The sequence below is a fragment of the Nyctereutes procyonoides genome, unplaced genomic scaffold (assembly GCF_905146905.1).
Source record: "Nyctereutes procyonoides isolate TBG_1078 unplaced genomic scaffold, NYPRO_anot_genome, whole genome shotgun sequence".
Classification (NCBI taxonomy): domain Eukaryota; kingdom Metazoa; phylum Chordata; class Mammalia; order Carnivora; family Canidae; genus Nyctereutes; species Nyctereutes procyonoides.
In genome coordinates, this window is record NW_026575135.1 from 52,847,997 (window position 1) to 52,861,042 (window position 13,046).

A 13,046-nucleotide genomic window follows, 5' to 3' on the forward strand; every position below is an offset into this window, starting at 1 on the left:
AAAGTCATGAATTACAGGGCACACAGCCTGACACATTTATTGCTTACAATCCATTTTATAGCCCTCTCTTTTAGGGCTTGAGTTGCTGAACAGGATGATCGTAAGCTATTTACAGAGAGAACTGCAGAGTTGCCTCCGGGTCCACCCTCTGGAGCAGGTCTCAGGGCCAGACACAGGCCTGAGGCCAGGTGTGGGCCCTCTCTGACCAGCACCAACTTCATCCGCAGTGCCACCAGTCATCCGCGTGTATCCAGAGACCCAGGCACAGGAGCCCGGGGTGGCAGCCAGTCTGAGATGCCACGCAGAGGGCATTCCTATGCCCAGAATCACTTGGCTGAAAAATGGAATGGATGTCTCCACCCAGATGTCGAAACAGCTCTCCCTATTAGGTAAGAACGGCCCTTAGTGCCTTTCTGCTATCCTCATCAAGTTCAAGCTGACACTTCCCCCAGCAGCGGAAGTGTTTCTAAGTCAGATGTGTTGGGAGTAAACAAATGTTTCCCCAAATTCTCCTGCTATCTGGACTCACACAGGTCTTGTGGGATTTCTGAATGCAGTGATGATAAGCTGTCAATCAGGTCCTAGGTCAACAGTTTAGTTCAGCTGTTCCAGCCCAACAAGAGCATTGGCTGCCCCCAGCCCTGCTGAAGGGTTGTGTTTTTAACCTCACCACTCTGAATAGAAGGGAGATGGGAGGGAGGAGGAAGGTCCCAACTGAGAGCAGACCATCTGGAGCACTGTCCTTCCCACAGCCAACGGAAGCGAGCTCCACATCGGCAGTGTCCGGTATGAAGACACAGGGGCATATACCTGCATTGCCAAAAACGAAGTGGGCGTGGACGAGGATATCTCCTCACTTTTCATCGAAGACTCGGCTAGAAAAACCCGTGAGTCCACTCTTGCCTTTGAGCTTCTTGCACCGGTTGGGGGGTGTTGGGTGCAAGAGGACCAACTGACTGGGGCCGCAGCCACCATCTATGAGCCCCTGAAGACAGGGGTAAACTCCTATATTCTTCCGTGCTCACAGCTGGGGCAGAGGGGGCCCAGAGGTGAGCAGACCTTCCCTGGCAACCTAGACAACACAGAGACAGGGAAAATCACTGGACAGCAGAGAGCGCCCAAGACCACAAGGAAGTTTGCATACCCTAGCCCCAGGTCTGCCTCCTACTCGCCCTATGACTGGAACCTCTGGCCTCACCCACAGACCACAGTCCTCATACTATCACCCAGCAGCCAATGATGCACATTCACTATATGATAGACTAGATGCCAGTTCAGTAATTGTATCACATGCTGCCGTCCCACTGGGGCCCAGGAAGTGGCCTGGGCACACGTGCACACATAACCTTTGCTCCAGGGATCATAGCCTACCTAGTGTGCCAAGTGTGCCCTCCCTTGTAGCCACTGCTCTGTGGGTGTGATTCCATGGACGCAGGTGATAGATATGATCTCTTGCCCTTGTTCAAAGACTCCACTCTGAGTCTTCATCATCAAAGGAAACCGTCAAAAGTGTTTCAGATGGTCTTCCTAGGGGAATCCTAGCTGAAAATCAATATGGCTTCTAGAAGTGAACCAAGAGCTGTGGGAGAGATGGTGCTTGCTCCTTGTCAACCACAGAAGTGGGGGATCCCATTGATTTCTATGATCCTGATTTCAAAGATTGATTAGAAATCAAAAGTGTCCTGAGACCTGGAAACATTGGTCCATATTCAGAATCCTATCAGAGTGCTGTTGCTGGGGCAGAGGGTGGTGGGGACTCCACACATGATGGATTAGGTAGTAGTACATCCATGAATGGAATCACTAAGATAAAGAGGCTGACATTGCATTGTTCTTTTTTCCTTCTCTCAATCATGTTCCTGCTTTTCTGATTCTCTGATGCTGTAGTTGCAAACATTCTGTGGCGAGAGGAAGGTACCAAGCCTGCTTCTTCTGTGTTGTGCTTGTGATCACCTGTGTTCATGCTTCCATCATGGGCCATATTTCCTTGTGCCGCTATCAGCTTTTCCAGATACCAAATGGTCCCCACAAGTGGGGTGTGCCTACAAGATCAGATGGGAGGGAGCAGGTCAATGTCAAACTCAAGTGGCACACAGTGAGAAGCAGATATAAACCCTACTAGTGCCTTTGTTGGGCACTAGTCCATTAGAACTTAAAAGTAGGAAGTTGCCATCTAAAGCTGTTTGAAATGGTCACTGAAGCAGACTACTTGGCAGGGGCTCCTGGTCGGACTGGGCCTTCAACATTTTTCTAGGAGCTGATACTAGTATTGGGGTTTAGTGATTACTTTGAGGAAATGGCAAAGGAAACAGCCGCCATGGTTTCTGTAAATGTATATTTACAGGTATATTTTTAAATGAATAGACTTTTAAGATTTGTATGTATCAAACCATCTTTAGATATTAGGTTGGGCCTTTTAAAAAGCTGCCATTTTTATACATCAAAAATGGTCTAGTACTGACAATTTCATGCGGTTCAAAAAATAGCAGAGCCCAAGTCACTATGTGGGGTGCATGTGCATTTGCCCAGAGTAGAGTTCAGATTCCCTTGAGGTAACCTGTTCCACAGTTTCATGGATGCAGGGGGGGGGGGTCAGGGAGAAGTATGAGAAGTAGCAGAATGCACCATGTGATTTCAGGGTGAAGCACAAAATCTCCCTCTTTAAAAGCCAGCTTACTCCCTATCTTATTTTTCCCTCATGAATGTTCCCCCTGGCGTTGCCTAGAGTCTCGCATATGAATGCATACACAGACACAGAACAATTTCCTGAACGTCGGGCACTGCTGTTCCAGTAAGTCTGAGAGCAAAACAGAAGCAGAGCCTGAAAAATGAGGAACTGATGCCAGTAGGCTTTAGGATTCCTTGGAAAGACAAGTTGTAGCAACTGCCACTCACCATGGACAATTTTCCCCTGATCCAGCTCCTAGGCCCCTGAGGTACACAGCTTTCCCTCTGTATCTTTAAGAAGTGATAATTTCCTAAAGGGAGTTCAGGACAAAGAGGCTCAAGTTTCAAAAGTGGAGACCAGCAAAGAATGCAGGAGGCCCTCAGGTGTATGAAATACAGCCATAGAGGCCCCACCTTGAGGCCAACCTGAGACACCCCCCCCTGCCCCCGCCCCAGCTGCTTTCGGGCTCGGTGCTGGTGGGTGCTGCGCTCACACGGGACAGCATAGTGACAAACAAATCCATGCTGCCCGGATAGCCGGCCACTTGAACCCTTCACAGCTAGAACCCAAAGCTGGGGGCAGGGAAACAATAGGAGCCCAAACAAACAGGCTGGCAGGCCGCAGGGAATTGTCCCGTCTCTACAAGAGAAATAAGGTGAGGGGGGCTCACCACAGCAAGGAAAGCTCCTTCGTGCCGCCTTCGGAGAAGCCATGCTCGGACAGAGCCTTCCAGGGGGCTGGATCCTGAGGCTGGCTCTCCTGTGAAGCCACTCGTTTGTTGAGGTCCACATCCATGGCCGGCTGTGAGGAAGGCACTGTGCTTAGCCTGACCAGTGGCCACGGTGGCAAGGCCACATCGAGTCCCTGAGCTCTCAAGCTTACCTTGCTAGCTTTCAGCTATCCACGTCCCAGGAGGCCATCCCTGGCGTCTCCAGTTTGGCAGGGACTTCAGCCCATAGGTCTGAGCAAGAGACATTTGCCAGGTGAGCATCGACAGGCAGGCCCCGCTGGCACAGGATAGACGGGGACAGAGCACGTAGTGCCAGGAGCTAGGATGCCCCAGGAGCCAAGGCAGGAGCTGCCTGGGTGGCCGCTTCAGCTAGCACTCAGCTGCCTAGGACTCCCCACTGGAACCTGGGCAGGGAGCTCCCAGGCCCTACTAGCTTCTGCGAGGCTGGGGTCAAGTTGTTCCTGGTGGCCAAGCCCCTCCTGCCCAGAGCCCCTCCTGCCCAGATCCCTGTGTCAGGGAATCAGGGACCTTGGGCCACACTGGGAACCACAGTCACTGGTACTTCCTGGGGGCCCAGGGCCCAGAAGACTGCCTGCAGAGCCACTGGAAGCAGCTGGAATGCTGGCTCCTATTTCCTCTTGTATTGGTTTCTAACACTAAAAACTTAGCCAGATAGTCAAGTCCGTGCACCAGGCTTCTCAGCATGCTAGGAAGGAGCGTGTTCTTCATATATTTAATTTTCTTAACATTTATGGAAATCTGTTGCACGTTCTACCTTCCCAAGAAATAGAGGGAGAGAGAAAGGGAGAACTCACACCTTGCCTATTTTTTTTTTTTTTTGCCATGTTTATCTCTCATAGAGAGGTATACGGTGATGCCACAGAGCCCAGGGGCCGGACCCCTGCTCTGGCACAAATGCAGGTGGCCTCAACCAAGCCCCTTCCCTTCCTTGGACCTCGGGGGTTTTTATGTCTTTATAATAAGGAGGCAGAACTGGCTCATCCCAAGGCCACTTCTCTGCTAGTCTGAGATTTCTCCCCCGAGGCCCACACCTGGGCAGGGGTGGGAGCAGGCAGGGGGGCATGACCAGGCCACCACCCTGTTGTCTGATGTGGGGCTGCCACAGAGGAACTGCTGAGGTGGAGGTGGAGGGCTTTGCTGGCACTGACAGGCCAGGACTTAACTGGCACAAAGCAGTACCAGCCACAGCATTCTTAGGCCATGTTCCAGGGAATGGTGCTATAGACAAACATGTTTTAAAAAATAAATAAGAGCCTTTGCTTTTATGGCATGATCTGGGCCATCTGACTGGACTAGTTGACAACAGTCAACCAAGGGAGACTCTGACTTCAGAATAGGAAAGATCAAATGTATGTGAGAGCCAAGACTGTCATATATTTGAAAACTTGTGTTGGTGGCCAGTCCTAGATGCCCTAGGGCAGAGGTGTGTGTCTGGAAGGATAGCCTGGGATTGCAGAGCCGTCCGGCACTTTGTCCTCATGCTGCCCACACACCCCCTGCTCATCCCACATCACCTTGACCTGCACTTATACATTGGGCCTGGACCGCATGCACCCAAACCGCAGGTTTCTTGTGTGCCCAGCAGGTTCTGTGACCCTGCAGTGCAGCTGGATAGGAGGGTGGGGGCTAGCTGCTGAGAGGGCGATGCATAACCATGGCCATGTTTGCTCCTCCCAGGCCTCAGTGTGGGAAACATGTTCTATGTCTTCTCCGATGATGGCATCATTATCCTGCACCCCGTGGACTGTGAGATCCAGAGGCACCTCAAACCCACTGAGAAGATCTTCATGAGCTATGTAAGTGTCTGTGCCAGGGCACAGACAACATCCTCAAAGTCAGTCTCACATCATGTGTGCCCCTCGATTTCTGAAATTCTGTTTGCTATGTGTGGTGTTGTTCCACATGTGTTCCAAGGCTCCAGAGAAAGTACCCATGAAGCTAAGAGTTGAAGGTGTCCTTCCTTGTTTCACACTTCCGTGCACAGAGCCCTAGGTGAGACCCAGGCTTACAGATGGGTTTCTCTGCTCTACAAGTTCACTGAGAAAGGATGGAGACAGCAGTGTGAATAGACAGCCAAACAGGTGCCGCTAGAAGCAGGTGCCACTAGAAGCAGAAAATGTCACGTCACATCTGGGGACTTGCACATACTCTGTGTGCCTGAGATTAGGGTGACCATAGACTGGGGTCAAAGCCAAGGAGTATTAATGTTCTATCTTAAGAGTTCTAGGGACATCTGGAGGCCTTCAAGTGAAGCATGGCCATGGTGGGGCTGCTTCAGAACACGTGCAGGGCCCCAGCAAAGAAGCAGGTGCACAGGATGTTGTGATCATCCACATGAGAGAGGGTAGTGACCTAGCCAAGCCAGGGGCAGTGGCAAAGGGGATAGTTGAGTGTATCTTAGTGTTATTCACAGGTGACACCAACGGGCACCACAAGCGTAATCCAGGGTCTTGCTAGGAGGGGCACAGTGCCCTTCACTCAGGAAGAGGAGGAGAGGCAGGTTAGGGGGATACAGCTCATTCTCTGTCTGGGGCTGGGGATCCCAAAAGCAGAGCAGATTGTCTCCTCCTCAAGGAGTTGAGGGTGCCCTATGATGCCCTGAGTTTGAGATGCCCATGGGACACAAGCATAGAAACATCCAGAAGATGGGGAGCAGGAAGGAAAAGGCAGTGGTGAGCTGGAGAGTCCTCGGCTCTCTGGCAGGCAAAAGAAGTAGCTTTAAGGAAGCCTGGAGAACATGTGTCACAGAACCTAAGGATCACAAAGTTTACAAAAGGAAGGGGTTCTCAACCAGTCGATAGAGGAGGTTCTCAGTGACCCCTAAGGAACCAGGGGAGAGAGCATGAAGCATGAGAATGCCCTGAGTGTCACAGGTGCTACAAAGTATGAAGCCCACTGCACAGTGGCAATGCACCATGAACAGAGGCCGAAGAGGTGATGGCTGGCAGCAGTTCCAGGAACACCCCTATAGCCCCCAAGACCCAGCTGTCCAGAGGTGTCCTCCAGACTGTGCTTCCTCCCACACCCACACCCCAGGGCTCTGTCCCTCCCATTGGTTTCTCACTTGGCCTTGTGTTGGTGGTCACTTGCATAAGGCAAAAACCTTAGCTACTTGATGGTAGAACAATTGCATTAACCCAGAAGAGTCCCCTACAAGCCCCCACGTGCCCTCTGCTTGGGGACATACCGTGCATGAACAGGTGAGCATGGAGCTGCAGATCATGGTGGAAGTGGGTAGGGCCCCAGTGAGTTCCCGCTGCCATTGCTGCATTGCCGTGCTGGCTTTTGGCGTGTCTCAGGCTGTTGCATTCCTCACATTTGTAGCTCTGGAACAGCTGTTTTCTGGGCTATTTGATATGAATTATTTTTTTAGATGTGTTACCCCTGATGAATTTTTCTTCCACTCAGTAGCCATGAAACCATCAAGAAAGAGTGGTTCTAGTTAATTTCTAGCAGTTAGGTTTAAATAATTGTACCCTGTCACATGGGCACTAATCTCTCATAGATTTGCAATAACCTAATCTGTAGCTCGAGGGTAATCTCTAAAATCCTAACCACAACTCACATTTCCTAAGAAGCTAGAACAAGACACAGTAAAGACAGATCCTGCAGACCTTTCAGGCAGCACAGGACCACGGTTAGCTATAGAACAACCCCAAACAACAGTGTTCTTCTCTAGAAAATGCCCAAACACCTCCCAAGAGGGTTATCGTGAAGCAAGCCTCTTGTTAAAGCGCTGAGCAAGAAGGAAGTTGGTACGTCTTCTCTCGGGCATCTCTGCTGGATGAGGCATCCACTCTGTGCAGTGGGAAGCCTCACGTGTAGTAGATAAGGGCACAGGCTTCTGAGCAGGGCACCCCTGGGTTCATAGCCCACCTCTGTCACTCAGTAGGCTGAGTGGTTTTAGACAAGTGACCTAATCCCTCCAAGCCTCTGTTTTCTCACGTATGAATTGAGATAGTTGGTGAGGATTGAATGTGATACCAGGCAGTGGCCAGGGTAGAAGGTAAAAGCTCTGCCCCAAAGTGATTACAGTCATTTAGGAAAGAACTGGAAAGTAGATAAACTCAGGGATTTAGGAGGCTCCATAGTCCTTGGTGACTCACTCGTGGCAGACCGTAGGGGAGAAGGAAGCAGCAAGGGTGATGGTCATGCTTGGTCTTGGCTGGCCAGCTGCTAATGAAGAGTCAGCAGAAGGAGCAGGTATGGAGGAGAGGAGCAGCTCAGGGGTGGGTGGCTGCGTTTGAGGAGGCTGTGGGAGAACCAGGCAGGAACTGGAGAAGGTGGTTTTGAACTAAAGACACAGATTTGGGAGCCATCTACATATGGTGTTGGCTAAAGCCAGGGCAGTAGATAAGACCACCAAGGGTGTGTGTGAGTGGTTTGAGTTGAACACTTGAACAGAACCCTGTGGGGCAGGGGCAGGGGGCAGTAATTAAGGGACAGGCAGACTAAGAGGGACCACGAGGAGACTGAGACAGAGGGGGCCAATGTCATGATGAAAAACATGAGACTGTGTATCATGGAAGGTAAGGGAAAAGAAGGTCCCCCTTTTTGCTCATTTATTCATTCAACAAATATACTTGAGGCCCTCATTTTGTGCCAGGCACTTTACTAGGTGCTAAGGAGCTAACGGTGAAGGAGATGGACACAGAGCCTGCTGTCACAGAGCAATCTAGTGACAGAAGAGAGCCTAAACAGAGGTAGACAAATCAGTGCATAAAGTCAGGTGGCAAATGACAAATGCAGCAAGATACAGGAGTGAGGTAGGTCGGTGGTGCTAGGCCAATGAACACCCAGGCCTAGGGCAGGAAGAGGGCATGAGGAAGGAAAAGCAAGCATGCCATGTACATGGAGCATGGTGGGTAAGGGCAAGAAAAGCTGAAGGTCAGAGGAGTAGCAAAAGCCAGAGTGGACAGGACCTTGTAGGCTTCAGGGAAGACTTGGATCCTATTCTGCGTGAGAAGGAATGTTAATGGAGTGGACCATGTTGAGAAGAGGGACATGGGCAGACTTAAAGTGATGCCTATGGATTCTGTGTTGAGAACAGGTGGGGTGGGGTGGCCAGAGTGGAATCAGGGAGTACATCCTGGATGCTCCAAACCAGTTACTCAGGCAACAGAGAGTATGGCTTGAGCCAAGGTGTTGGAGGTAGGGAGCAATGAGGCAAAGTCAAATTCTGAATGTTTTTTGAAGGTAAAGCTGAAATGGATTTTGTTGCAGTGGATGAGGGCTGAGCATAGGAGTGAAAAAAAAAAAAGAGGACTCAGAGATGGCTGCAAGGGTTTGGGTCTAAAGAAGTTAAACAGCAGAGCTGCCATTTTGTTAATGGGATGAGCCAGATTAGGAGGTAAATTGGGAGATGATTTTGGACTCTAAAGTTGGAGTTGTACATCAAACAGCCAAGTAGAGCTAGGTGGTTGCCTGCATAAGTCTGGAGTTCAGAGAAGAGGCTCTAACTAAAGGTACAAATTTGGGAGTGGGAAGCACATAGATGGTATTTGATGCGATAGGTTTGGATGAGCTCAGCAACGGGAGTGGATTTTGGAGAGGAAAAGTCATCCGGTGGCCCTTGTGTTTTCCAACATACAGAAATCAGCAAACTGAGCTGGATCAAGCAATAGAGAAGGAGCAGCCACTGGGGTTGGGTGGCAGGAGGAAGGAAGCAAGGACTAGCACAGTGTCAGATGATGCCCCAAGTTCAAATAAAGAAGTGGCACAGGTTTAATTTAATAACTGAGAAGTACTGAGTATTGAGCTTGATGGGAACGGTGCCAACCCTGCGGTGAGGAAGCAGAGGATAGGTCACTCCTGGGGAAGTCTGTCCATTGACAGTTTTCTATCTGATGGGGATTCAGAGAGGGGCAAGTGTGCACACAAAGGGGAAGAAAGCAGGCCTGTGGCTGCCAGTAAAAAATCACACAGAGGGAGTTACAGCCTCACAAGTGAGAGCAGGTGAAAGGTGAATGTTAAAAGCAGGTGATGTTGGAGGGCTCGTGTGTCAGGTTTGTGGATTCTGGAGAAGGAACAGAGGGACAGGGGAGGGTGAAGAGAGAGGGAACTCACGCATGGCAGTGGGGAGCAAGGGATTAAGAAGATATATGGCAGCCTATCTCCTTTATAGGAAGAAATCTGTCCCCAAGGGGAAGGAAATGCCACCCAGCCATGCCAGTGGGCCTCGGCAGTGAACATCCGACACCGGTACATCTACGTGGCCCAACCAGCACTGAACAGAGTCCTCGTGGTTGACGTGCAAGCTCAGAAAGTTCTACAGGTACATCTCTCTAAGGGAGGGGGCAGTGGGGGGCTTCTGGTTCTGGGGCACAGCTTGTTACATTCCTCTTGGCTTTCTGCACCCTGCCCAGCTCCTCTGAGAGACAGTCAGATTGAGGAGTGGGAGAGCAAAGAAGATTCATGTCCAGCTACTATGTGCCAAGCGCTGTTCTAGGGTCTTGGAAAACAGCCATGAATGAGCAGTGAAGCCCCAGAATTTAGATTCTAGACTGAAAGGCCATAAATCAGAGTGTTAGAGAACCGTAAATTCTAAGAGCTATTTACAGGTCAAATGTGAGAGAGGAACTGGAAGACTGTTTTGTTTTGTTAAGATTTTATTTATTTATTCATAAGAGAGAGAAAGAGGCAGAGACACAGGCATGTGGGACTCCGTCCCGGGACCCCAGAGTCACACTCTGAGTCAAAGGCAGACGCCCAACCTCTGAGCCACCCAGGTGCCCCTGGTAGACTATTTTTAATTGGCTCTTGCTCTGGAGGTAAACAGATTCTGAGATCTAGGTGCTCAGTGGGCCTCCCAGTGTGGGAGCAGAGGGCTGGCCGTGGGGGCTGGAGTACAGTGAGAAGCGGGGAGAGCGGGGTATGGTGAGGGTAGAGGTAAATCACAGCCCAAGCCACTGAAAGCTTTTCATCCAGGGAGTGATCTAATCTGACTTACATTACTAAAGAGTCAGGCTCTGTTAAGAACCGATGGCAAAGCAGAGCAGAGTCATGGCTACTGAAATAATTCATGCAAGAAATGCAGACAGCCGTGGAGGTGGTGAGAACTGATCAGATTCCTGACAGGTTTTAAATGTGGAAAGATTCTCTGCTGGGTTGAATATAAGTTTTGAGAGAGGGACATCAGGTTGTTTAGGGGCTTTTTCATTTGAGGAACTATAGAATGGTGATGCCATTTACTGTAAGTGGTGGATTGAATAATGGCCCCCAAGATATCCACTTCCTTATGCCCAGAACCAATGAATGTCACCTTCTTGGACAAATAGGACTCTGCAGATATGATTAAATTAAGGTTGTCTAAATGGACTGTTACTTGGGATTACCTGGGTGAACCCTACCTCAATGAACATGCAAGTACCCTTATCAGAGGGAGGCAGGGAGAAATGTAGCTGTGGAGGAGCAGGAGGCAGTGTAAGGACTGAAGCACACTGGGGTACTGCTGGCTTTTAGGATGGGGAAGGGACCACAAGCCAAAAAATGCAGTTATAGGGACTGGAAAAAGTCAAGTAAACACCTCCCCTAGAACCTCTGGAAAGAGCACTGCCCAGCAGACACCCTTGTTCAGCCCAGTGGAATTAATTTTGGACTTTCAGCCTCCAGAACTGTAGGAGAATTAAATCTGTGTTGTTTTAAGCCACTAAGTATGTGGTAATAGGTTATCATAGCAATAGGAAACCAGTGTACTATATAGAGACTTCAGGCAAGGCAGAGGCATGCAGGCCATGGATCAGGAAGACAGAAAAATTAGGAATTTGGGTTTAAACCTGCCAAGTGTAAACTGCTATTATAAATGTTAGCTGGAAAAAAATAAAAATAAATGTTAGCTGGGCCACGCGTGTGACTTAGTCAGTTGGGTATCCAACTCTTGATTTCAGCTCATGTCGTGATCTCAAGGTTGTGGGATCAAGCCCTGCATCAGGCTCCACGCACAGCAGGAGGTCTGCTGCTCTCCCTCTGCCCTTCCTCTCTGCTTGCACTCTCACTGTTTCTCGTTCTCTCTTTCTAAATAAATTTTTTTTAAATGAAAACAAAAATGTAAGTAGAGCTGTCAAATAAGCAATTGGATAAACAGATCTGGAGTCCAACAGGACGTCTAGGTCAGAGATGTCAGTGTGAGTATCATCACCATACAAACTTAGATACAGAGAAGTGAATGAAATCACTGAAGGTAGTTCAGATGGAGAAGAGGTCAGGGTCGGAGCCCTAAAGCACTCCAACACACAAAGATCCGGAAGGAGAGAAGCAGCCAACAAAAAGACCAAGCAAGAGCAGTTTGAAAGGTAGGAAGAAAATTGGGGAGGGGAAGGGGGTTGAGGATTCCAGGAACCAAAAAAACAAGTGTTTTAAGGAAGACTTTGTGGTCAGTGATGTCAGATATAGCTGAGAGCGTTTGTGTGTCATGAAGACTAAGAATCAACCAGTTAGTGGGTCAACTGTCAGTCACTGGATTTGGTATCACATGGATCACCTTGGCAGGAGTAGATAAAATGATCATGGAATACAAGCTTGAGGTCATAGAGATGGTGAATACAGACAACCAATTTGAGGGGGTTTGCTCTAAATATAAGTAAAGGGTGTCAAATGAGGCAGTGGGTAGAAGAGCATACTGAAGAAGCTTTTTTAGAATAGGTGACATTACAACATTTATGTATATAGGTGTGTGTGTATAATGCTAAAAAAAAAAAATTAAAAATTAAAAAAAAAAAAAAACCTTCCACACGTTCCCTTTTTTCTGCATCACTGAAGTAAGCAGGAGTCATTGGAATCCAGGGCAGAAAAGTAGACCTGCTAGCTTTAGATAAAAGCACATTCTTTCATAAAACAGAAGGAAATGGAAAATATTCAGGTACACTTACAAAGAGGTGACAGTTACAGTTGGTGGTAGACGGATGAACATCTCCTGTGGTTGCTTGTATTCTCCCAGTGAAATAAGAGGGGAAATTATCCCCAACCCTGGAGGTTTGAGGAGAGAGGTGAAGGGTGCATTTGAGACTGAACTGAGCAAGGCACGGTGATAGGACTGCTGAGTGAATGTAAAGGCCTGCTGAAGGATGGTGGATATAAATAGAGAGTGAGACCAGTTGTCAGGGTTGTGGTTTTTCCTCCCAGTGATGCCCTGGTGCACACCCATTGTAGGGGAAATTGGGACATAAGCAGGATTGTGGCTTCTCCAGGCCAGTTGGGCAGAAGACTTTCTGTTATTGATTTTTCTGGCCAGAGAACATACTCTGAATAATTTCAACCCTTTGAAACTCATTGAAGCTTGCTTTATGACCCAACTTAGGATCAATGTGGATAAAAATGTTCATTTGCACTTTAAAAGAAAGTGTGTCCCAATGTTAGGTACAGTATTCTGTATATATGTCAGTTATGTCAAGTTTGTTCACTGCATTGTTCAGATCTTCTAAGTGATATTTCACTTTGTCCACTATTAGCTGCTGAGAGGTGTGCTGAAGTCTCACCCTGCGATTAGAGGTTTATCTAAATTCTATCCATTTTTGCTTTAAAAATGTAGTGAATTCCTAGGGCAAAGGTTTCTTCATTCTTATAAAATATCTCTATCTCTGGCAGTGCTTCTTGCCTGAAAGTCTGTTTTTGTCTAATACTAGTCTAGAC

General features: G+C 48.7%; 1 protein-coding gene across 2 annotated transcripts in view; it reads left to right on the forward strand.

The window, feature by feature from the left end:
• FSTL4 (follistatin like 4) overlaps positions 1–13,046 on the forward strand; it is a 399,727-nt gene that overhangs the window by 368,728 nt on the left and 17,953 nt on the right. Inside the window, exons 9-13 of one of the 2 annotated variants that reach the window (XM_055302728.1) lie at positions 228–389; positions 753–887; positions 1,888–1,914; positions 5,097–5,215; positions 9,544–9,693. In XM_055302728.1, the coding sequence (XP_055158703.1) occupies positions 228–389; positions 753–887; positions 1,888–1,914; positions 5,097–5,215; positions 9,544–9,693 (593 nt within the window). The remainder of the gene's footprint in view (positions 1–227; positions 390–752; positions 888–1,887; positions 1,915–5,096; positions 5,216–9,543; positions 9,694–13,046) is intronic. The other variant, XM_055302729.1, reaches the window with a different exon arrangement.